The sequence below is a fragment of the Bos mutus genome, chromosome 17, assembly GCF_027580195.1.
Source record: "Bos mutus isolate GX-2022 chromosome 17, NWIPB_WYAK_1.1, whole genome shotgun sequence".
NCBI lineage: Eukaryota > Metazoa > Chordata > Mammalia > Artiodactyla > Bovidae > Bos > Bos mutus.
In genome coordinates, this window is record NC_091633.1 from 35,358,872 (window position 1) to 35,384,704 (window position 25,833).

At 36.2% G+C, this 25,833-nt stretch overlaps 1 protein-coding gene and 1 pseudogene across 3 annotated transcripts in view; both read right to left on the minus strand.

Moving 5' to 3' along the window:
• Positions 1-3,020: 3,020 nt before the first annotated feature.
• Positions 3,021-6,860, minus strand: LOC102276803 (securin-like; annotated as a pseudogene).
• Positions 6,861-20,047: 13,187 nt separating this feature from the next.
• FSTL5 (follistatin like 5) overlaps positions 20,048-25,833 on the minus strand; it is an 875,401-nt gene continuing 869,615 nt past the window's right edge. For all 3 annotated transcript variants that reach the window (XM_070385610.1, XM_070385609.1, XM_070385608.1), the window contains one exon: positions 20,048-20,750. In XM_070385610.1, the coding sequence (XP_070241711.1) occupies positions 20,048-20,750 (703 nt within the window). The remainder of the gene's footprint in view (positions 20,751-25,833) is intronic.

Here is a 25,833-nt window from a genome sequence, read left to right on the forward strand (position 1 = left end):
TTTTTTTTTTTCAGTTTGATAGAGTTCCACTTATCTATTTTCATTTGTACTGCTTTTAGTTTTGGTGTCCATTTGAAAAAAATATATATATCATTACTAAGACTGATATGAAGGAATTTTTTTGCCAATATTTTTCTTTTTTCAGGAGTTTTATAGGTTCAGCTCTTACATTCCAGTTTTTCATCTAATTTAGTTAATTCTTATGTGTGGTGTTAGATAGTAGTCCAGTTTCTTTTCTTTTCTTTTTTTTTGATGTGATGGTTCAGTTTTTCCAAGATCACTTATTGAAGAGACTGTTCATTCCCCATTGTGTATTTTGGGTCCTTTGTTACAGGTTAATTGACCATATATGCATGGGTTTATTTCTGGGCTCTCTATTCTGTTCCATTGATCTATGTGTCTGTTTTTATGGCAATACTGTACCATTTTTGATTACAGTGTAACTTTGTAATATACTTTGAAATCAGAGAGTATGATGCCTCCAGCTTTATTTTTCTTTTTCAAGACTGAATCGGTTATTTGCTTTGTTTGTCTTCTCTCTCTCTCTCTCTCTTTTTTTTTTTTTTTGTTCCATGCAAATTTTAGGACTCTGTTCTATATTTGTGAAAATTGACATTTGAATATTGATAATAACTGCATTGAATCTGTATATTGCTTTGAGTAGTATAGACATTTAACAATATTAATTCTTCCAATCCATGAACACAGAATATATTTGCTTTGTTTGAATATATGCATTTATTTGATTCTTCTTCAATTTGTTTTATTAGTATCTTATAGATTTCAATGTTACAGAACTTTCACTTCCTTGGTTAAATGTATTTATTCCTATTTTTTATATATGATTATAATTTAGTTTTTCTTAATTTCTCTTTCTAATATTTTGTAATTAGTGCATAGGAATGCAACAGACTTTTATATATTGATTTAATATCATGCAAATTTTGAATTCCTTTATTAGTTCTAGTAGTTTTTTTTTACATTCTCCGTTTCTAATAATTTGTTCCAGTGTATTCAAGTTATTGTCTGATTTAATTTCTTTATCCCAATACAGATTAATACAGCTTCTCTTTTTTGCTATTGCCTAACAAAATTCTGTGTTAAAAGACCAGCAATACTACTACAGCATAATGTCTGATAAAATTCATTAACAAATCAGTTAAAAGAATAGGGAGTGAGTATGTATTTACACTGTATTTAGTAATTATATAATAGCCATTACCATGCTTTGATTTTTTCTTGTAAATTCACATTATTGTCTGGATTATTATGCCTTTATTCTGAAAACAATTCCTTTAGAATTTCAAGTTAGTTCTTTAAGCAAAAAATTCTCCAAATTTTGTTTATATGAGAATATTTCATTTTATAATTTCTTTATATTATAATTTGAAATAAAATTTTGCTGGATATAAAATTCTTGTTGACAATATTTCAGCATTTTGAACATGTCATACTGTCATACTGGCTTCCATTGTTTATGATAATTCATCATTGTTAATATTACTGGTGTTGCCATAAGGGCGATGTCATTTTCCTCTTGCTTTGACTTGTGTCTCTCACTGGCTGTCAAAACCTTTACTACGGCAACCCTGATGTGGATATTTTTGTATTTGTACTATTTGCATTTTATTGGTAGGTTAATATTTTCCATTAAATTTTGGAATATTCATTTCTTATTTCTTGAATATATTTATTTTATTCTGTTAATCCTATTGTTAGTGATATAACATTTTTATCTTAGACTGTGTTCTTTTGTCTTTATTTTCTATTGTATCATTCTTAGTATTTTACAATCATTATGAATCTATTTTCAGTGAATTAGTTTTTGGTTACTGTACTTTTCAACTCTAGAAATTCAGCTTTTTTAAAAAAAATTGTCTTTTTTTTTTTTAAACTTTACAATATTGTATTAGTTTTGCCAAATATCGAAATGAATCCGCCACAGGTATACCTGTGTTCCCCATCCTGAACCCTCCTCCCTTCCCATACCCTCCCTCTGGATCGTCCCAGTGCACCAGCCCCAAGCAGCTATTCTTTCTTTGGTAGGACATTGTTATTATCTTTCCTTTGATGTTTTTAAAGCATAGCTTCTCTTAGTTCTTTGAAGATTTTAAAACAGCTGCTTTGAAACTCTGCTTGTTCAGTAAAACAGTTGGAGCCCAAAATATTTTCTGTTTACCCCTCCCCTAATGTAAGTCACGTTTTTTTCCTTTGTATGTATGTTTTTGTTGTTTTTAAAAGTAAGATAATTTAGATAACATAGCAAATCCACATACTGTTTAACAGAGCTTCTTGTAGTTTTTATTCACTTATGACTTTATTGGACTATTAGAGTGAGATATAGTCCACCCTGATGCTAGGAAAGATTGAGGAGAAGGGGACAACAGAGGATAAGGTGGTTGGATGGCATCACTGACTCGAAGGACATGAGTTTGAGCAAGCTCCGAGAGTTGGTGATGGACAAGGAAGCCTGGTTTGCTTCAGTCCATGGGGTTACAAAGAGGCAGACATGACTGGATGACTGAACTGAACTGATAGTCCACTCACACAAGTTGAAGTCTAATGCTACTGCACAGAAGGTATGGCCTTTAACATTTCCACAATCATTCTTGAATGACATTGGTTTTAGCAGGACACTCTCAGACTGTTTCCTTGTCTGATCTCTGTATTAATCTGTCTTTGTCATATCATACCAAATTACTAGGCTCCAGTAATTGCTGGCTGAATTCACTATTGCTTCAACAAACCCTGCCTGGGGACAATTTGCTCAAACGTCTGCTCAAATTACATTCAGAGTTTTTTTTCCGAAGTTCTATGATTCATCTCTGTGATTTGCTCTGAACTTGGGGTTGGAGGTGGGGGAGCTTTTCTTACCTGTGCATTTCTCTGATTCTCTCTAGTAAAACTGTTGACCTACAATTTGTAAATTATAAACTTTTTTTTATTTTTATTTTTTGGAAGTGTCTGTTAAACAAAGAGTTGATTTGTTAATATGCACGATTAATACAAACTATGAAGTGCTAAGAAATTTTAATACCTAAGTTATAGCAAGCAGGTGGCAATTCAACATCCAGGGTCAATAGAAAACTTGAGGGGGCTGCAACAGATTAGACTCCCATGGTGGAGGACACATTTTCAGAGGTGAAGTGGGTGCAGGTGTAACAGCTTTTCAAGTCCCCTTTCATCACAGAGGATCAGCAGCAGCACTCCATTCAAGGAAAAGTGTGCTCTCTGGCGCTCTTAAGGCAGGACGAAACTCAAAATCTAGTGGATTGAAGGGGAGGGATTTTTCTTTTTCTGGATAAGTGTTAACTGTGGTAGTCACTGAGCTTTTTGCTTAATGACCTTCCCAGTCATGTTTTTGGTAGAGAAGGTTGTGTTTCTATCTGAGTGGTTCACTAGTCTTTCTTGACTTTTCTGAGACTGACAGTTTCCAATGCCTTTCTGGCAGCTCTGGGTAAGGTGGGTGGAGCATCAACATTTTACCAATATATGGTGTTGAAACCTAAGGTCTCCCCTCTAAAGTTTTACAGAAGGCTCAGACCCCAGTTTCACTTTGTAAATTGTAAGTAGAGTTACCAATCGCTTACAGTTGACATCTTTACCATTTTTAAGAGTGCTCTTTAACCTTAATTTCCTCACATTCTGTTTCAAATAAAGTCAGGGTTTTTGCAGGTAATTTTGGAGCTATATCTATTCTTATGGCCTCCTTTTTCTCTTGTGACAAACATCAGATTACTTTCTGGAACTGGGAATAGGGACAGTAACTCACCTTTCTTGGGGTGACACTAGGCTGATGATACAGTCTCCAGTGCAGAGATCCCAACCATTTTTGGCACTAGGGATTGATTTAATGGAAGATATTTTTTCTGTATCAGGGGTGGGAGGATAATTTGGGGATGACTAAGTGCATTACATTTACTGTGCACTTTATTTCTAATCTAATGTCACTGATGATCTGACAGGAGGTACTGGCCCATGGCCTGGAGGTTGGGGACCCCTGCTCTAGTGTTCTTGATTTTTTTTCACCTTGCAAGTGAAAGTCTAACTTGCAAGTAAATTGGGCCAATGCTCAACAAGGCCCCAGTATTTTAGGCTTGTCTAGACTAGGGTTGATTCTCTGTTCTATGAGTGGGTTGCTGTGGAATTCAGTTGTTTTATTCAGTATATCAGATAATAAACATTTTATAATGTACAACTTAAGTTGTATAGTAATTTTACCCAGCGTTTAGTTTAGTTTAGGTTAGTCAAGAGTTTAGTTTCTGCCAGTAGTAAACAAACCTACTTTTCATTTAAAGAATGTTTTTCTTACCAAATATGACATACATATACTTCTAAGTCCAGTAGGATTTAATGGAGTTTCTTCTAATAGCACTGGAATAATAGGCCTAATACAAATACAGTCGTAGGACACCTTATACTGCAACCCAGACATTTTATAAGTCAAATTAATATCTATCCCATTATCAATATTGTTTATTTAGACACTTTTACAATAATATTAAGCTCTGAAATTTAATGTCTTTACTGTAAGGTCTATAGATGACTGTCTCTCATACCTAGATATATTCTACACATTTCACATAATATAAATTTTCCCATAGTTCTCTGTGTTATTTGCATTTTTCTTAGAATTCAACTATTAAACATGCCTTATTTTTTACAGTTAAAAGATATTGTTGTTGTTCAGCCACTAATTAGTGTCCAACACTTTGTGACCCCATGAACACATGCCAGGCTTGACGTACTCCTTTCCCTATTTGGAACCAGTCTGGTGTTCCATGTCCAGTTCTAACTGTTGCTTCCTGACTGCATACAGGTTTCTCAAGAGGCAGATCAAGTGGTCTGGTATTCCCATCTCTTTCAGAATTTTCCACAGTTTATTGTGATCCACACAGTCAAAGGCTTTGGCATAGACAATAAAGCAGAAGTAGATGATTTTCTGGAACTCTTTTCATTTTTTGATGATCCAGCAGATGTTGGCAATTTGATCTCTGGTTCCTCTGCCTTTTTTAAAACCAGCTTGAACATCTGGAAGTTCATGGTTCACGTACTGCTGAAGCCTGGCTTGGAGAATTTTGAGCATTATTTTACTCGCGTGTGAGATGAGTGCAATTGTGCGGTAGTTTGAGCATTCTTTGGCATTGCCTTTCTTTGGGATTGGAATGAAAACTGACCTTTTGCATTCCTGTGACCACTGCTGAGTTTTCCAAATTTACTGGCATATTGAGTGCAGCATTTTCACAGCATCATCTTTCAGGATCTGAAATAGCTCAACTGGAATTCCATCACCTCCACTAGCTTTGTTCATAGTGATGCTTTCTAAGGCCCACTTGACTTCACATTCCAGGATGTCTGGCTCTAGGTCAGTGACAACACCATCGTGATTATCTTTGTTTTGAAGATCTTTTGTACAGTTCTTCTGTGTATTCTTGCCACCTCTTCTTAATATCTTCTGCTTCTGTTAGGCCCATACCATTTCTGTCCTTTATTGAGCCCATCTTTGCATGAAATAATCCCTTGGTATCTCTAATTTTCTTGAAGAGATCTCTAGTCTTTCCCATTCTGTTGTTTTCCTCTATTTCTTTCCTTGATCACTGAGGAAGGCTTTCTTATCTCTCCTTTCTATTCTTTGGAACTCTGCATTCAGATGCTTATATCTTTCCTTTTCTCCTTTGCTTTTCACTTCTCTTCTTTTCACAGCTATTTGGAAGGCCTCCCCAGAGAGCCATTTTGCTTTTTTTCATTTCTTTTCCATGGGGATGGTCTTGATCCCTGTCTCCTGTACAATGTCACGATCCTCTGTCCATAGTTCCTCAGGCACTCTATCATATCTAGTCCCTTAAATCTATTTCTCACTTCCACTGTATAATCATAAGGGATTTTAGTTAGGTCATACCTGAATGGTGTAGTGGTTTCCCCACTTGCTTCAGTTTAAGTCTGAATTTGGCAAAAAGGAGTTCGTGAATTGAGCCACAGTCAGCTCCTGGTCTTGTTTTTGCTGACTGTATAGACCTTCTCCATCTTTGGCTGTAAAGAATATAATCAATCTGATTTCGGTGTTGACCATCTGGTGATGTCCATGTGTAGAGTCTTCTCTTGTGTTGTTGAAAGAGGGTGTTTTCTATGACCAGTGCGTTCCCTTGGCAAAACTCTATTAGCTTCTGCCCTGCTTCATTCTGTATTCCAAGGCTAAAGTTGCCTGTTACCCCAGGTGTTTCTTGACGTCCAACTTTTGCATTCAAGTCTTCTATAATGAAAAGTGTATCTTTTTTGGGTGTTAGTTCTAAAAGGTCTTGTAGGTCTTCATAGAACCATTCAACTTCAGCTTCTTCAGCATTACTGGTTGGGGCATAGACTTGGATTACTGTGATATTGAATGGTTTGCCTTGGAAACGAACAGAGATCATTCTGTCGTTTTTGAGATTGCATCCAAGTATTGCATTTCAGACTCTTTTGTTAACCATGAAGGCTACTCCATTTCTTCTGAGGGATTCCTGCCCACAGTAGTAGATATAATGGTCATCTGAGTTAAAGTCACCCATTCCGGTCCATTTTAGTTTGCTGATTCCTAGAATGTTGACGTTCACTCTTGCCATCTCCTGTTTGACCACTTCCAATTTGCCTTGATTCATGGACCTGACATTCCAGGTTCCTATGCAATATTATTCTTTACAGCATCGGACCTTGCTTCTATCACCAGTCACATCCACAACTGGGGATTGTTTTTGCTTTGGCTCCATCCCTTCATTCTTTCTGGAATTATTTCTCCACTGATCTCCAGGAGCATCTTGCACACCTACCGACCTGCGGAGTTGCTTTTTCAGTATCCTATCATTTTGCCTTTTCATACTGTTCATGGGGTTATCAAGGCAAGAATACTGAAGTGGTTTGCCATTCCCTTCTCCAGGGGACCACTTCCAATCAAGGCAAAGTGAAGAGGAACTAAAAAGCCTCTTGATGAAAGTGAAAGTGGAGAGTGAAAAAGTTGGCTTAAAGCTCAACATTCAGAAAACGAAGATCATAGCATCCGGTCCCATCACTGCATGGGAAATAGATGGGGAAACAGTGGAAACAGTGTCAGACTTTATTTTTCTGGGCTCCAAAATCACTGCAGATGGTGATTGCAGCCATGAAATTAAAAGACGCTTCCTCCTTGGAAGGAAAGTTATGACCAACCTAGATAGCATATTCAAAAGCAGAGACATTACTCTGCCAACAAAGGTCCGTGTAGTCAAGGCTATGGTTTTTCCAGTGGTCATGTATGGATGTGAGAGTTGGACTGTGAAGAAAGCTGAGCGCTGAAGAATTGATGCTTTTGAACTGTGGTGTTGGAGAAGAGTCTGAGAGTCCCTTGGACTGCAAGGAGATCCAACCAGTCCATTCTGAAGGAGATCAGCCCTGGGATTTCTTTGGAAAGAATGATGCTAATGCTGAAACTCCAGTACTTTGGCCACCTCATGAGAAGAGTTGACTCATTGGAAAAGACTCTGATGCTGGGAGGGATTGGGGGCAGGAGGAGAAGGGGATGACAGAGGATGAGATGGCTGGATGGCATCACTGACTCGATGGACGTGAGTCTGAGCAAACTCCGGGAGTTGGTGATGGTCAGGGAGGCCTGGCGTGCTGTGATTCATGGGGTTGCAAAGAGTTGGACATGACTGAGTGACTGATCTGGTCTGATCTGATCTCCAGTGAACCACATTCTTGCAGATCTCTCCACCATGACCCGCCCTTCTTGGGTGGCCCCACATGGCATGGCTTAGTTTTACTGAGTTAGACAAGGCTATGGTCCATGTGATTAGATTGACTAGTTTTCTGTGATTAGGGTTTGTGTGTCTGCCCTCTGATGCCTCTTGCAACACCTACCATCTTACTTGGGTTTCTCTTTCTCTTTTTTTTTTTTTTTTTTCCTAGAAGGTTGCATATCTCTAGTTCATTTAGTTGTTGTTTTCATATCTGTCATTACTGATATTTCTGCTGGCATCTTGATTCCAGCTTGTGATGCATCCAACCCAGCATTTCACATGATATATTCTGCATATAAGTTAAATGAACAGGGTGACACTATACAGCCTTGACACACTCCTTTCCCAATTTTGAAACACTCCTATTCCATGTTCAGTTCCAACGTTGTTTTTTGACATAATAATAATAGATCTTATGGGGGAAAAAAATCCCAGGAAAGTTTAAATGGGTAAATATTTTAAAGAATAAAACTTGAGCTTAGACATTTTCTGAAAGAATTAAAAAATGGAATTTCTAAGTAACATACTTAAGTATTTCAAGTATAACTAGTATATTATAATTATATTATATTATAATTTTATATATATATAATATATTCTTATAATTTTCTTTAAAGATTACAACTTTTTTGGATGGTGGTTTTCAGTTCAGATAATTATAACTGACATCAGCAAAATTCAAAACTGAGGTAAGAACAAAAGAAGAAAATGAATATAGTTGAATAACAGTGAAAAATTTTATGCATAATACATACAAGTAAGATAAATCAAAAGCAAGTTATTTCATGTTGGATGTTGGAGTAAGCATAAATTTACCACACTGTTGACAGAAATTTTAATAAAGTTGTAGATACTTTCAGTGATAAATGGTATACTTTTTATTTGATGAGTTAATTTTAAAACTTAAACATTAATATCCCCAAATATACTGATATTTTTCTGGAATACTATATATGCAACATCTTTTATTTATTTCATATAAACATGCTCTTTGTGTCATGGGTAATATAAAAAGGACCAACAGCCTCTATAACTAAATAAATATAATGCATAATAATTTGGATTTTAATTATATATGAAAGGGATCATTGTTTAACATAGCAAACATCTTGTTTACATAAGCATTTACATTTAATTTGAGATGGAAAATGTTTAAAAAAGCATCATCTATCCAAATGTTCATTATGTCTATTAACTCTAATACTTTAGAGAGTTAGAGAATATTAAATAGAAAACACCTGCCTGAATAATGCTACTTTCAATTATCACAGTTTAATAACATTCAAGGCATACATTTTTGCATAATGATTTGAGATTATCAGAAAGTTCAACATATGCTCCAAAAACTACTTTGAGTCCAATTAAAATAATAATCCAATCATCTCCCATATGTTTATTTACTGCCTAATATGTGCTTACTGCATACACACCCTTTTTTGTTTGCAGTATAGATAAAACAGACAAATATTCCTGTTCTTGTTTGATTGCATAGTATGTATGTTTTGGATAGGGTTATATAGATAATAAACAGAAAATAAATTATGTAGCATGTTAGATATTGATTCAATTATGGCAATAAATATCAGCATATGTGATAGGCATATTCTGGAAGATCATTTCAAATTTTAAACAGGGTAGTCAGAAAAATCTCACTGGTAAGCAGATATGTGAAGAAAGTAAAGAGACAATTTGTAAGAATGATTGGGGAAAAGTGCTCCAGGTAAAAGGACCAGCAAGTGTAAAGATTCAAGACTACAGATAATATTCTAAAGGAAAAGAAAAGCAGATATGACTGGAGATGAATGGAATGGAAGTGCTCATGTGATGATCACGGGATCAGAAAGTTAATGATATGCTACATTGTGCAGTTTAATGTAGACAATTTAAGAAAATCCTAGGATCTAAAAGAACAGAGAACTACCATTTCCTACCCACTGCCCTGCTCACAAAGCCGGAGGGTCACTCTGAGAGTAGGGAGGGACTATTTCCAATACCAGTTTCAGATATATGACTCAGATTATTTTGCAAATCATTAAGGTAGGGGAAAGGGATGGTATGGGGAGGGAGGCGGGAGGGGGGTTCAGGATTGGGAACACGTGTACACCCGTCGCGGATTCATGTTGATGTGTGGCAAAACCAATACAATTGAAAAAAAAAAAAAAAAAGAACAGAGCAACAAATCTGTTCTCTTAAATTCTGACTTTTCTACAGCAGAGTTTAAAGGGACTTAAACCTGAAGACTCTTTTAAAACAATAGATTTTAGAGGTAACCAAATAAGAAACAGGTAGTTCCACATGGGTAAGGAGCTAAATCATAGGTCAGTTAATTTTTCAGAAATAACCAGGAAAACTGACACTAAGGAAAACCAGATCATAAAAGACCCTGAGACAGGACTCAAAAGCAACAAAGGGAAAATATTAAATTAATATTAAATTGTTTAATTAAAAATTATGTTGCCCTAAAGCAACAAAGACAAAAATATTTTTTCACACAGTGAAAAGATCATGAAAGGAATTTAAATGTAACCTTAGAAAATAGTCACCCAATTCAAAAATAAGCAGTAAAGTAAAAGAAGAGAATAGAAAGACATGGGGAAACAGTGGAAACAGTGATTGACTTTATTTTTCTGGGCTCCAAAATCACTGCAGATGGTGATTGCAGCCATGAAATTAAAAGATGCTTACTCCTTGGAAGGAAAGTTATGACCAACCTAGACAGCATTTTAAAAAACAGAAACATTACTTTCCCAACAAAGGTCCGTCTAGTCAAGGCTATAGTTTTCCCAGTGGTCATGTATGGATGTGAGAGTTCGATTATAAAGAAAGGTAAGTGCCAAAGAATTGATGCTTTTGAACTGTGGTGTTGGAGAAGACTCTTGAGAGTCCCTTAGACTGCAAGGTGATCCAACCAGTCCATTCTAAAGGAGATCAGTCCTGGGTGTTCACTGGAAGGGCTGATGTTGAAGGTGAAACCCCAATACTTTGGCCACCTGATATGAAGAGCTGACTCATTTGAAATGACCCTGATGCTGGGAAGGATTGGGAGCAAGAGGAGAAGGGGACAGCAGAGGATGAGATGGTTGGATGGCATCACCAACTTGATGGACATGGGTTTGTGTGGACTCCGGGAGTTGGTAATGGACAGGGAGGCCTGGTGTGCTGTGGTTCATGGGGTCGCAGAGAGTCAGATACGACTGAGTGACTGAACTGAACTGAACTGAGACCTATTTAAAAATAAATAAATAAGAGGAAGATGTAATTCTAAGGATAATAATAATGCATTCAATGTGAATGGATCAAATAATCCAATCATAGTGCAGATGTATTCAGGTAGGAAGGGAAAAGATCCAGATACATATTGTTAAAAGGAAACATATTTCAAACTGAAAGATACAAATATAAAATAAGAGGGTGGAAAATATATGCAAATGTATTAAGAAGGCAGCTGGAGACATATGAGAGTTTACTACTATCAGAAAAATGAGAGTTTATTAAAAAAAAAAAAAAGAAAGAAAGAAAAGAAAAGATAAAACTTCCTACAATGTCCCTGTAAGTAGAATTCAGTTCTTTACATGGTCTCCTGACCAGGTTTACCAGGTTTCTGGCCTCTCCCCCAGCATCAGAGCATTCTTTCTGCCTGTGTCTTGAGACACTGAGTGCTTGCTACCCTACATCAGAGTCAGAGGGTCTGCTTTCACTCTTGGAAACAATGAGTTCTTGCCTGTTCCTGGGGGTGAGAAAGATGGCTGCCCCTTCCTTTAGGGGCTTAACATTTGGCTTCCTAGGTGTGAAGAGTCTTAGCAAGGGCACAAGGATAGCCCCCCACAGCAGCTGGTCACCTGACTCACAGCACCTCCAGGGAAGCTGCCTCCAGTCTCCTGCCTGCCTCTGACCTTGTATGCCATCTGAAACGATACTGAGTGTATGAACTCCTCCTGTGCTTGTGCCCCTGGCCCCAGCCATTCCAAACTCATAAGGTAGCCCCCATGAGCCTTTAAAAAGTTGTTAAACTTTTTGCTGATTTACTATTGCCTGCTTTCATGTAGACTACCAGGGTTAAATAATTCTTTGTTCCTCATTAGAAATGAGTTTACCTGTTGAACTTGCAAACCTAGCTCTACACTATGCTCAGGCAAAATTTTGATTTTGACAATTTTCCAACTTTTTCTCTTTATTAGAGTGGGAGGGGCTTTCTTTGAAAATTTCTTTTTTTCTAGCAAATGCCAGAAGCTTCATTATTTTTGAATTATGTTGCTTCATTTTCATCTAATAGAATCCATAGATTCTGTGCCTTTCAATTTGATTCCTTTTTTAAAGTCCTGTTTTGAATACTTGTACATGTTTACTAATTTTCTTATTTACATATTTATAGCTAATTTATTTGAAAATTTTATTTCTCAATTTATTTCCAATGAATTGAGAATGTTTTCTATATTATTTTTCTTTATTAAATTTGAGTCTGTAGTTGGTTTTAAAAAGTACTACTAATTGTTAAGAAATATCAAAGAAGTGATTTTTGGATATATATATGTGTGAAAGTGAAAAGTAAAAATGTTAGTCGTTCAGTCATGTCTGAAGCTTTGTAACCCATGGACTGTAGCCCACCAGACTCCTCTGTCAATGGGACTTCCCAAGCAAGAATACTGGAGTGGGTTGCCATTTCCTTCTCCAGGGGATCTTCCTGACCCAAGAATCGAACCTAGGTCTCCTGCATTTTAGGCAGATTCTTTACCATCTGAGCTACCAGGGAAGCCATTATATATATATAGAAAATAGCTTTTTGTATGTATGTAAATATATATTTATATGCATATGTATTCATCAGATGTTCAGTTCGGTTCAGTGTCTGATTCTTTGTGACCCTATGGATTGCAGTACGCCAGGGCTCCCTGTCCATCACCAACTCTCAGAGCTTATTCAAACTCATGTCCATTGAGTTGGTGATGCCATCCAACCGTCTCATCCTCTGTCATTTGCTTCTCCTCCTGCCTTCAATCATTCCCAGCATCAGGGTCTTTTCAAATGAGTCAGTTCTTCGCATCAGGTGGTCAAAGTATTGGAGTTTCAGCTTCAGCATCAGTCCTTACAATGAATATTCAGAACTGATTTCCTTTAGGATGAACTGTTTGGATCTCCTTGCTGTCCAAGAGACTCTCAAGAGTCTCCTCCAACACCAGAGTTCAAAAGCATTAATTCTTTGCTGTTCAGCTTTCTTTATAGTTCCAACTCTCACATCCATACATGACTACAGGAAAAACCAAAGCTTTGACTAGACAGACCTTTGTTGGCAAAGTAATGTCTCTCTTTTTCAGTATGCCATCTAGGTTGTTCATAACTTTTCTTCCAAAGAGCAAGTGTCTTTTAATTTCATGGCTGCAGTCACCATCTGCAGTGATTTTGGAGCCCTCCAAAATAGATGTTAGCATTACATTATTAAGCAGTACTTATTATTCTCTACCATCTGAGCCACCAGCCACCACTGGCAAGAATCCACTTGCCAATGCAGGAGACACTGGAGGCACAGGTTCAATCCCTGGGTCAGGAAGATCCCTTGGAGAAGGAACTAGCAACCCACTCTAGTATTCTTGCCTGGAAAGTCCCAAGGGTTGCAAAGAGTCAGACATGACTGAGCTAGTAACAACACACATTATTGCTACACATACTTGCAAAGCCTTAATTTAGCTGATTTAATAGAGTCTCCAGAGTCAAGACTCACTAGTCTTTTGTTTCTTTGATTTTTCTTACTCCTCTGTCATTTATATTTTACATGTACATGGATGCTATAGTTAGTAGGTATTGCATAGATTGAAGTTATATCCTCATTTTCAGTTGATTATTTAAAAAAACATATATATGGGTGTGTAGAACAAGATTCTGTGACCTAAAATCATTCTACAAACTTATGCTAGATTCTTATGTATGATAAATTATATTTAAATAAATCTTATACTAGGTTTAAGAGAAAATTCAAAGTACCAACAAGATATGTTTGAATGTTAAAATTTAGTTCTCCAATATTGTCAGATATGCTTCCATTTTTTCATATGCCCAAACTGAGACACAAGCACGCACACACCAGTGTGGTTTCTAACTACCACATTATGTGACCCTGCACGATGTGTGGCATATTTCTACCAGGATACAGAAAACAAAATCATTTCATATTTCTGTCAACAATCAAATTTTTTAAACTACATAAAACTAGCATACCATATGTTACTATCCTTAATCTAATTGATATATTTATTTTTGCTCAACCTATAATAATAATTATTTTCCTAAAAGACAATTAATATATCAAGATGTGTATTGATCTAAAGAAAATAATGAACAATACTTTATTCCCGAGTTCAGATGCGGCACATTTGTTATACTTTGGTAAGAATTCTGAACAAAGTATAGAACCTTGAATTAGAAGCAAAACTTGTTTGAAAATAGGTGTGCAGGACTTCCCTGGTGGTCCAGAGGTTAAGATTTTTGCCTTGAAACACTGGAGTGCAAATTTAATCACTGTCGGCTAGCTAAGACCCCATGTGCCTCCCAGCCAAAAACCCAAAATATAAAACTGAAGCAATACTATAATAAATTCAATTAAGACTTTAAAAATGGTCCACATTAAAGAAATGTTTAAAAAATTAAAGAAAGTAAAGTAGGTAGATAAGCAGAGGTATAGAAGAGTAATTCAATGACTATTCATTTGTAATAGCTATATATTGTCATATATGGAGAGTCCCTTTCATGATTATCATGGGACTTTTCACTTGGACTTTGTAACACTGAAGTATGTAGCTCGAGGTGTAAAAAAACAGTGTGGTTTTTCATGGAAATGCAAAAATAATTTATACACATGAATAGGAAGAACAGATTTTAAATTGAAGTAGCAGTATATTCTTTCGATACTGAGACAATTCTGAATCTTCTTTTAAAAGTGGCAAAATGCACATGCAGAGACAGTCTTCAAGACATTTATTAGAACAACATATTTTATTTTTCAGTCTGTTCTTTCTCAGTTTCAACCAAATTATTCTATGTGCAAAATTTAATTATGAACTTGAACACAAGTCCCAAAACATTGACAATTTTATCATCACTGAAAGCTGGTATAAAAGAAAAATGTTGAAAACTTTTCTAATTCACCAACTGTTAGCTGCACATTACTGTGAAATAGCTGTGTGGCACTCATTATATTCGACAGAGGCAGGGATATTTTGTTGACGACTATTACTGAGAAACTGTGCTTTTCTGTTTACTAATAGGACAATATAATTTATTAAATACAAGCAAACAAACAAAATCATATTCCCATGCTAAGATTTAGCCTTCTAGGAGGATGTGAAAAGGTTACCATGATTCAAGTCTACAATCATGAATTTATATAGCATGATTTTGAAAGCATATTTCTATGCTTGAAGATTCCAAGGAGAGGTAAATGATATTAGAGTGTGATTGGAAGAAAAATGAAAATAGGCTTTTGATAAGATATTGCTTTTTTTTCTTACCTGTTCACACAGGAAGAATAGCTAAATGGTAGATGCATGGACAAATGACATTAGAAGTGACCTCTTATGAGTTCTTAGAGTTGTGACATTTGGGGTGTACATTTCATGTTAGAGTCATGTTAATTTTCATGATAGTCATATTGTTCTTGAATTTTTTTTCACTTTTAAAATTTGCATAATATGATAAGCTGTCAAATATGATTAAGCATATTGTTTCATTCTGTAAAATCTGAAATACTTAATGTAAAATCCAGTCAAGTTCACTTATTGTTTTAAAAGAAAACCCTCTGAAGACCTTTTGAGTGGGAGTCTTAAAGGTGCCAAGATTCTAAAATTATACTTTTTAAAAAACACTTCTATTTTACTTTTATATTATTAGACAGACAATGGAATAATGCCTGAAAATTGTATTAGTTTGCTATAATACATGATGACACTACTCTGGAAATATATTCCATGTCCATCATTCTTATTTGTCTTTTATCTAAACCCTCCTTCTCTCTCCCAATCTTCTTTTCTTTCATGGCTCTCATATTTTTACCACTGGTGTCGTAATTGAGACCTGCTGATTTGTCTCTTTTTATCACCCGTATTTATTCAGTTGCCATCTCAAGCGTGTTTCCTTAACACACCCTGTCTTATATGCATGCTTGTGTGCTAAGTAGCTTCAGTTATGTGTGACTCTTTGCGATCTTACGGACTGTGGACGGCCAGGCTCTTCTGTCCACAGAATTTTCCCAGCAAGAATACTGGAGTGACTTGCCATGCCCTCCTCCAGGGGATCTTCTAGACCCAAAGATCGAACCTGCAACTTCTGCATTGGCAGGCAAGTTTTTTTACCATTAGCACCATGTGGGAAACTGATTTTTCTCTTTTTATCATCCATATTTATTCAGTTACCCTTTCAAGTATATTTCCTTAACATGCCTTATCTTCAATTCAGTTCAGTTGCATAGTTATGTTCAACTCTTTGCGACTGCATGGACTGCAGCATGCCAGGCTTTCCTGTCCGTCATCAACTCCCAGAGCTTGATCAAACTCATGTCCATGAAGTCAGTGATGCGATCCAACCATCTCATTCTCTGTTGTCCCCTTCTCCTCCTGCCTTCAATCTTTCCCAGCATTAGGGTCTTTTCCAATGAGTTAGTTCTTCCCATCAGGTGGCCAAAGTATTGAAGCTTCAGCTTCAGCATCAGTCCTTCCAATGAACATTCCAGACTGATTTCCTTTAGGATTGACTGGTTGGATCTCCTTGCAGTCCAAGGGACTCTACAGTTTTCCTCAACAGCACAGTTCAAAAGAATCAATTCTTCAGTGCTCAGCTTTCTTTAGGGTCCAACTCTCACATCCGTACATAAATACTGGAAAAACCATAGCTTTGACTAGATGGACTTTTGTTGGCAAAGTAATGTCTCTGCTTTTTAATAAGCTGTCTAAGCTTGTCACAGTTTTTCTTCAAAGGAGCAAGTGTCTTTTATTTTCATGGCTGCAGTCACCCTCTGCAGTGATTTTGGAGCCCAAGAAAATAAAGTCTCTCACTGTTTTCATTGTTTCCCCATCTATTTGCTGTGATGTGATAGGACAAGATGCCAAAGTCTTAGTTTTCTTAAGGTTGAGTTTTAATGTTGAGTTTCATCTTGTTGTATATTATAGATCATAAACTTCCATTTTCTGCAGTAGCCTCCCAACTGATACCAGTTTCTCCAATTTCCTCTCAAATCTTCATTATATTAGAAAATAAAAAATGTTAAAAGTGTTTTCATTGTTCTTTCTCCTTTTAAAAATTAGTCTTGAGTTCCTACTCTCTGGATTAAGTCTAGACTCTTTCAATTTGTTTCATTCTTCACTTCATGCTCAGTTGCTTCAGTCATGTCCGACTCTTTGCAACTTCTGTCTGTGGTATTCTCCAGGCAAGAATACTGGCATGGGTTGCTATGCCTTTCCCCAGGGGATCTTCCCAACCCAGAAATTAAAACCGTGGGGTCCTGTGTCTCCTGCACTGAAGGCAGATTCTATACTTACTGAGCCGCCCGGGAAGCCCTATTCTTCACTTCCCTCCCTCCAACATCTGATCATAATCCATTTTTCATGAATTACCACCTTCTTTACATAAATATTAACTTTTTCTAGTTAATTTTGCTCAAAGACCTCCCCATGTTCTATTTCCATTCTTGGTTTCACACCTTTTCTTACTTCATGCCTGTTATGGTTATCACACAATATTACCAGATAATTTGCAGCAAAATTATGTCATATTTTTTTGGCTACCTTGTTGCTGTTTTATCCTGTCTGTTAAAAATCTATTCATTTTAGAGAGCAGTGATGTCATCTTTTATTCTAGTTTTTCTTCATGTTCAGTTTTCACACATACCCAGTTATTGATGAGATCATTATATTCAATACATGTTTATCAAGATGTGTATAGAGCAATGCTGATGCCCTGTATGCCGGCTCTTACTTTTTCTCTCTACCACTGAAGAAAGAAATATCTATCTTAGAAAATATAGTATTGCATTTCCTTATTTTTTTTAAAGTATCACAAATGTCAATATTTTAAGCATTACACTGTTAAAAAGGGGGGCTTAGTATTTGTGTGGTTAATAGTGTAAGAATGTGGGGAAAAGGGGATTTAAGTCTATGTTTATGTTCCATTCTGATATTCATTCATTCCTTTAATACACAAGAAGGGATTTTAATGAAATAGACATCTTAAAAGGATAAATATCTTGCTTTACATATGAATATGAAGTGACAGAGCAACTTAGAAATGATATAATGAAGCTAAGTTGTCTTTCCTTGATTGGTCTCACTTTACCTGCCTTCTACCCCATCCCATCACTTTCAAAACAATGGGGATATAAACCAGTCTGTGTTTGAAGCACTGGGAGGAAAAACAAAACAAACACGGGTATTCACATTAAAACACTGACTGAACTCTCAAGGGTTAAAATGTAAGAGGTTTATTCTCTTTTATCAAGCAGTGTCTACAGACAAAGCAGCCACATGGTGTAAGCTACCAAAGAAGGGTGTATGAGACAGACTTAGGTTAAATCATTAGGTCACAGCCACTTTATGTGGTTCATGTTCACAAAGAAGAAAATTGCTAAAAAGGAAAGCAGGTAAGTAGAAACATAAGCTAACTTCTGTTGTCCATTAAATCTGCCTCCCATAATGTTTCCTTAAGCTAAGAATAAATCTACTGTTATCACATAGTTCAGGATGCTATATATACATAAGATAGTACACACTATAAAATTTCAGGTTTCTAAGCAGTTTTACACAATTAAGCTTGAGTAAAATTTGTATTTAAAAAAGACATTATTGGATTACCTTCAGGAAATGGAGGTCATTTCAACAGTACATTAGCATTTTTAGCAACAATAAAACAAAAATATAATAAGTAAAAAGATTCTCCAAACAACGTAAGCTTTTACTTTAAGCCTGGATAATAATCTGCTTATTTCAATAAACCAAGTTACTAGTTTTAATGCACTTCTACTGGCCTTTTATTTGCCCTGAAAAATGAAAGCAATGATTTTTACTTCTATGCAGTGTCTCAAATAAGAGGATTAGTTAGGTTTTGAACTTTGACACACAGTGAGAGAGTTGTTTAAGGATTACATAGGAGTTAAGCAGAAGTCATTTGGGAAAGTTATTAAGGAATGAGTCCTTTGATGGATTATATTTAAATAGCAAAGGCGATAGAGAAGTACATCTTTTCTCACCACTGTGGTGCTACCCCCTAATTCCCAATTTCTGTTACTAATTGTCCTAAACCGCTAATACTCATCAGTTCTCTAGTCAGTTTTTTTTCTCTCTGCTGTTAATTTCCCTAAATGTGGTTTACTCTAAGCAGACACAAATAATGCTTCTATTTTGGAAATAAAAGTTCCTGCTAATGCAACACTGGACTACATCATAAGAAACAAAAAAGTCTATTCCACTAATAAGAGATATTTGTAAGCAGTTGACATCCCAGACAAACTTGCATTAAAAATATAATGCACTCTCGTGATTGAAAGCAAAATGAGTCACGAATACACTGCAAACATATTACCATAATTATTTTCCTCCCTTCCTCCCCATTTTCCATAGCATGCTGCAGATTATACAGTGAGTGTCAAATAGAATTTGTCACCTGTGTACAGCCTAAGGACAGTTTATGTCTTCAAATGATATTTCATTGAGGGTTAGACAAATGACTGAAGGCTGGGTTTGGTGCAAAAGATGTTCAACTTTTCTCTTTAAATGACAAGAAATTTATAGTGATGAGAGTGGTCCGTATGCAGCTTTTAGCCTTCCTTTTCCTCTTGTGACATTCCTTTCAAGGCACGAAAGATTAGAAACAGTGGATGGGACAGAATATTTTGAATTAAGAATTTTAAGGTTCTACAACATCTTTTATTTCTGGTTTAAGCATACTAAAAGGACAGAAAAAAAAAATAGATTAATAACCCTCAAGATGAAATGGTGTTTAGAATTCATTGGAAATTCCCTGCAGTTGAGTTATTTTTAATTATTTAAATCCCTATTCTATTGGAAAAAAACATAACAGTAGATTTGGTTCTTATAATTTAAATAGTTTCTCATTAAATATTGTGTTAACTATTTCTAATCAACCAATATTAATAATTGTGTATGTCTTTGTTTAAAAAAAAAAAAAAACTATTTTATTTGGGCCATCCAAATAACTGATGTTTGGCTAGGATACAAACTTAGAAAGTTAAACTGTAAATTTAAATAATGGATTAGTGCAGTGTATTGGAAAACTCTTGATTTAATAATTATTTAACAGGGCTTCTAGGCTTCTCCAACCCAGATGACTGTGTTTCCCTTCTCAACTTCAGTGATCTCACAGTTTAATTTATTGAGTCGTCCATCAAGTATAAAGAGAGAGTCCTTGGAAGGAGTCATCAGGTATTGACCAAACAAGCCACTGTCCTGGATTTGTCTGTTCTTCAGGCTCCAAGGCCATTCTTCTGCCTTGAGTGGTTCCTTAAGGCTTTTTATCATCTTAACCTTCCCGGAGGCAAGCTCCACAAAGAGCACATCTGTCTGTGTGCTTGAACTACCATAAATGTTGTACTGATGGGCTTCCGTAAAGGATGGCTGAAAGGCCAGGTCAGATATGTGCAGATTAGTGTGAATATCAAAAGCCTCCTGTATTTCTCCTCTGATGGTGATGTACTGGACCCTCACAAGACCTTTCACGTCACTGATGGTGACAAGATAGTGTCCATCTGGAGAGACGTATGGAGTGCCCGTCACGTCACTGTTGAACCCAATGACTGAGTCGGTGACACCGTCCACCAAGAGCTGTGGGGGAGCTGCCCCAGTGCTGTCGGGTTTGCAGCCAATGAAGTAATATCCTCCCAAGTGTGTGTATGCTAGTGACTGCGGGATGCATTGATAGTCCTTCAAATTAATAGTCTTGATGTATGACATGGTTTCAAGATCAATCTTTTGTAGTGCAGCTTCATCTTTATGAAGAATAAATCCAAACCTGCAAAAATGAAAATCAAAGTTAGACAGGAAACTCCAAAGGGATGAAGGAAATGCACTATGGGCAGGTGAAAAGAGGACTCAGAGCCTGGGCATTAGTTATCAGGCTGTGCAGGAACTGGTGGCTGAATCTTATTAGAGTCTGCTTTAAATCCCACTGCCCTCCTCCTTCCTTAGGTTGTCCTTTCATTAAAGCCAAACATTTATAACTCATGCTATAGAAAGCAAAATAATTAAAAGCGATGTATCTAGTTAACTGGAGCAACACACTTTACTTTTATCATCAAGGGCCAAAAAGTAGACATATTTTGCATGTCTCAAAACCCACTGATATTGAATCAACTTAGTTAATGTCTAGGAAAATGAGAAAGAATGAAAACCTTGAGTATACATCTTTTCCACTCACTTCATTGACGTCTTATATTGCTTGTGATAACCAAATAAATTTGATACTCATCATTGTTTAGATAAGTATTCATATTTTTCTCATTTTAAGCTTTTTCACCTTAATAGATGTAGATTTAGGGGCTATAGAACTATTAGACTTCTATTTATTGCATTTTAGGATCACCTTAACTACCTTTATGATTTTAACATTTATTTTATTATGTTCTAAATCCAAGTTAAAGTTTCATCCTTGCCATGCTAATACTGTTATAATTATTAATGATACACCTGTGTTGTATTAATCATTTTATATTGAATAATGATGAACTTTGGATATTTATGGCATTTTTCTATTAAATTTAATTTAAAAATAAATATATTTTAAAATATATTTTGGTGATCTCTTTGATTACTTCAATTATTTTTGTCCTGAATGCTAGCTATAGATGATCAGAAGTCCCTGTGAAATGGAGAAGTCAATTTTGTGGGGTTTTGCTTGTTTGGGGGTGAATATATATGGAAACCCTTACGTATAACATGGGTGACTTCCTAGCAAAAATAAGATAAAATGAGATAGAAACTACTTTACAAAGTTACACCCAAAATGCATAAAGCCCAACAGAATTGGAAGGGACTTTTATTTTTTTTAATAATATTGATTAAAGCACTTTCTAATATTTCCAAAATTTCCTTAAAAATAAAGATGAGAGAGGTATTCTTAACTGACTTTGCTCCTAAATGAAAAAAATAAGATTAAGATGACTTTACTATGAGTATAAAACAAAAGGCTTCTCATGTGGTTCAGTGGTAAAGCAGGAGATGCAGGTTCAATCCCTGAATCAGGAAGATCTCCTGGAGAAGGGAATGACAATTCCACTCTAGTATTCTTGCCTGAGAAATCCTGTGGACAGAGGAGCCTGGTAGGCTACAGTCCATGCGTTGCAAAAAGAGTTCAGTTCAGTTCAGTTCAGTCACTCAGTCATGTCTGACTCTGCAACCCCATGAACTGCAGCACACCAGGCCTCCCTGTCCATCACCAACTCCCAGAGTTAACCCAAACTCATGCCCATCAAGTTGGTGATGTCATCCAGCTATCTCATCCTCTGTCGTCCCCTTCCCCTCCTGCCCCCAATCCCTCCCAGCATCAGAATCTTTTCCAATGAGTCAACTCTTCGCATGAGGTGGCCAAAGTATTGGAGTTTCAGCTTCAGCATCAGTCCTTCCAAAGAACACCCAGGACTGATCTTTTTCAGAATGGACTGGTTGGATCTCCTTGCAGTCCAAGGGACTCTCAAGAGACTTCTCCAACACCACAGTTCAAAAGCATCAATTCTTCAGCGCTCAGCTTTCTTCACAGTCCAACTCTCACATCCATACATGACCACTGGAAAAACCATAGCCTTGACTAGACGGACCTTTGTTGGCAAAGTAACGTCTCTGCTTTTAAATATGCTGTCTAGGTTGGTCATAACCTTCCTTCCAAAGAGTAAGCGTCTTTTAATTTCATGGCTGCAGTCACCATCTGCAGTGATTTTGGAGCCCAAAAAAATAAAGTCTGATACTGTTTCCACTGTGTCCCCATCTATTTCCCATGAAGCGATGGGACCAGATGCCATGATCTTAGTTTTCTGAATGTTGAGCTTTAAGCCAACTTTTTCACTCTCCTCTTTCACTTTCATCAAGAGGCTTTTGAGTTCCTCTTCACTTTCTGCCATAAGGGTGATCTGACACCACCCTTATGGCAAAAAGAGTTAGACACTACTTAGAGACAAAATAGTAACTACAATTAAAACAGAAAAACTCTAAAAATGGCCCATTTTATTCTTGTCACCTAGAAAATTTATTTTCCGTATACTATTTCTTAAAAAATTTATTTTTTGTAAGTATCTACACACATAATATAGAAATATATGGATACATAATATAGAAATACATTCAGGATAATAGCACCTTAAAATTTCAATATAAGCATGTGACAAGCTCAAAATATGAATAAACACAGACCTTTAACATCATAGAATAAAACGAAATAAATGTTCTTAAAAAATCAGTCATAACGATGGAAGTTATGAAGTGCATAAGCACAAATATTTTACTAAAACAGACATAAGACTGTAACTGCTAGTATCGCTGATCCTGTTCATGAATGAGGCCAGTTGTCTTGCTGTTCACTGCACTCACTGTTCACTGAACCCATGGTAGGCAAGGGGCAAGCTAAGAGGCTAGAAGAAAATGTGAGGAAGCATAGGAGCTGCAGACTCCTTCTTCTCGCCTCGCTGGCGCAGCAGCCATAGCCACAGACACACTGTATTCTCTCCTCTGTTATTGACTCAAGGGATACAGTCATGATTGGCAGTAATGCCGCTGCTTTTTAGTTGGAACTCATATCACAAGTAGTCCACATCTTAGTAAGTATCTGGTAATGTGCATGTGCAGGGCTGTAAGTGATCTCAGCTGTTACATAATCATGATTTATAAAACGTGGGACAAAAGCAAGATGCCCTGGGGTGAGGAAGCCTGACCACGCCATCTTGGCTGACATGCTCTTTCCCTACATTGCTTCTATGTTACTACATTTCATAGAGTTAGGAAACTATGCAATAATTTTAGAAATATTTGAAGATTTGTGAGAGACTATTTGTTGCCTTTGGAGAGAACATGACTTTTTCTACACAAAAGAAGAGCTACCATGTATAACTACTCCTTTAAAAAGATTTCTTAAACATTTATTGAATGATTACTAAATAGAAAGCACTAGAAAAATACTGGAGGTGAATATAACTCACCTTGCTTCCAAAGAGTCTAGAAATTTTAATGGATTAATGAAATTAAGTGATTAATGCTTAATTATAATATTCTGAAGTAGTATTACTTGGTAACTATTACTTTTTCTATATATACTTGAAATGGAATAAAGTAATCATTTTGAAATAATATTTGTAGAATATTTCAGAATGACATGCACAATTTCTTATTAATTTCCTGGATCTTTATCTTGTCTTGTGTCAGTAATATTTGGGTCACTGTTCTTTCAGTAAACGAAGCTCATACCATACTAGTCGGGATACAATTTCAGTTTTGATTACAATGATATGAAGACACCTATATGATGTTAGCAATCACTTCCAAATGTTCCCATCAAAAAATGAATACCTGGTGTAGGTTTTAAGTACTTTGTTGTTGTTCAGTCCAACACTTTACAATCACACGGAGAGGCGCATCAGTCTCCTCTGTCCCCCACTATCTCCAAGAGTTTGCTCAAACTCATGTCCTTTGAGCTTGTGGTACTATCTAATCATCATATTGTCTATCACCCACTTCTCCTTTTGCCTTCAATCTTTCCCAGCATCAGGGTTTTTTTCAATGAGTTAGCTCTTTGCCTCAGGTGACCTAAGTATTTGAGCTTCAGCTTCAGCATCAGTCCTTCGAATGAATATTCAGGGAATATTTATTTCATTTAGGATTGATTGGTTTGAACTCCTTGTAGTGCAAAGGACTCTCAAGAGTCTTCTCCAGCACCAGTTTGAAAGCAGAAATTCTTCTGTGCTCAGCCTTCTTTATGAACCGACTCTCGGATCTGTACACGACTACTCGAAAAACCATGGCTTTGAATATACGGAATTTGTGGGCAAAGTAGTGTCTCTGCTACCTGAATACTACCTGAATGCTAAAGAATTTAAAAACTCTCAAAATAAAAACCAAGTCCAATTATTTTTGTGTTATCAGCATCAAAAATACCATAAAATTTTAAATATAAATAATTTGGCTTACTTATACTTGTCTTAATAAATAATGGACTTGGGATATTGAAAAGAGGTGTGTTTCTATTCATTAACAGTGATAAAGGATATGTAAGTATGAAGATGTATACCTGTGTCTGGTATCTTTTATGAATTTGTTAATTATTATGGAAGATACTGTCTCTTTTCTGTTCTATATGATGCATGTGCTCAGAGGCAAAATCAGTAATTTTCACATTTAATAAAAGCCATAAACAATCAAGACTTGGCATTTCAGTTCTCTTAACTTTGTGTCTTCTGTTCCCTTTGGGCAATGTTATTTGACTGCTAAAGAAGGAGGAAGAGACAAGCTCTAACTACCTTGAACTAGTTTCACTCTGATACTGAAGGATGCACTCAAGTTTTCTGTGATACAATCCAGCCTCTTTTGGAGGTAATTAAAATTTTAAAAAATGGTTCAGTTAAAAATGCAAAAGCCCCTTGTAGGGTGATAAAATTACATTCCTTTTGGCATCCACGTTGTATGCTCCTTCAGGACTACAGATCTAGCTGCATAAGCAGATGCATTGAGAAAGCCTTCAATTTTTCACTACTGATTTATTGGGTAGGAAGTAGTGTCTCTAATTCAAAATTTCCCCCTAGTACAGATTGATATTCTGAAGTCTCCCACTATTCATTAGTCTGTGATTATTATTTACAAGTCTCTCAACTGTCATGTCTGCTTAATACCATAAAATTCTGCATAGTACTAGGCCTAATAGTTTGTCTAATATTTGTCAGAATGTCTATAGGAAGTTGCAGACTATGAAGAATGAGAGTTAAAACTTACTCTTGTGATCACTTTGTTTATTAGGGAAATATAGCAATTAGGAAAGTTGGACCTCTCAGCACGGCATTGTGTGGATTTGATGTCAGATTTGTTGAAGAGGGTGAGAGTCTTTTCTTCTTTCCCAAATT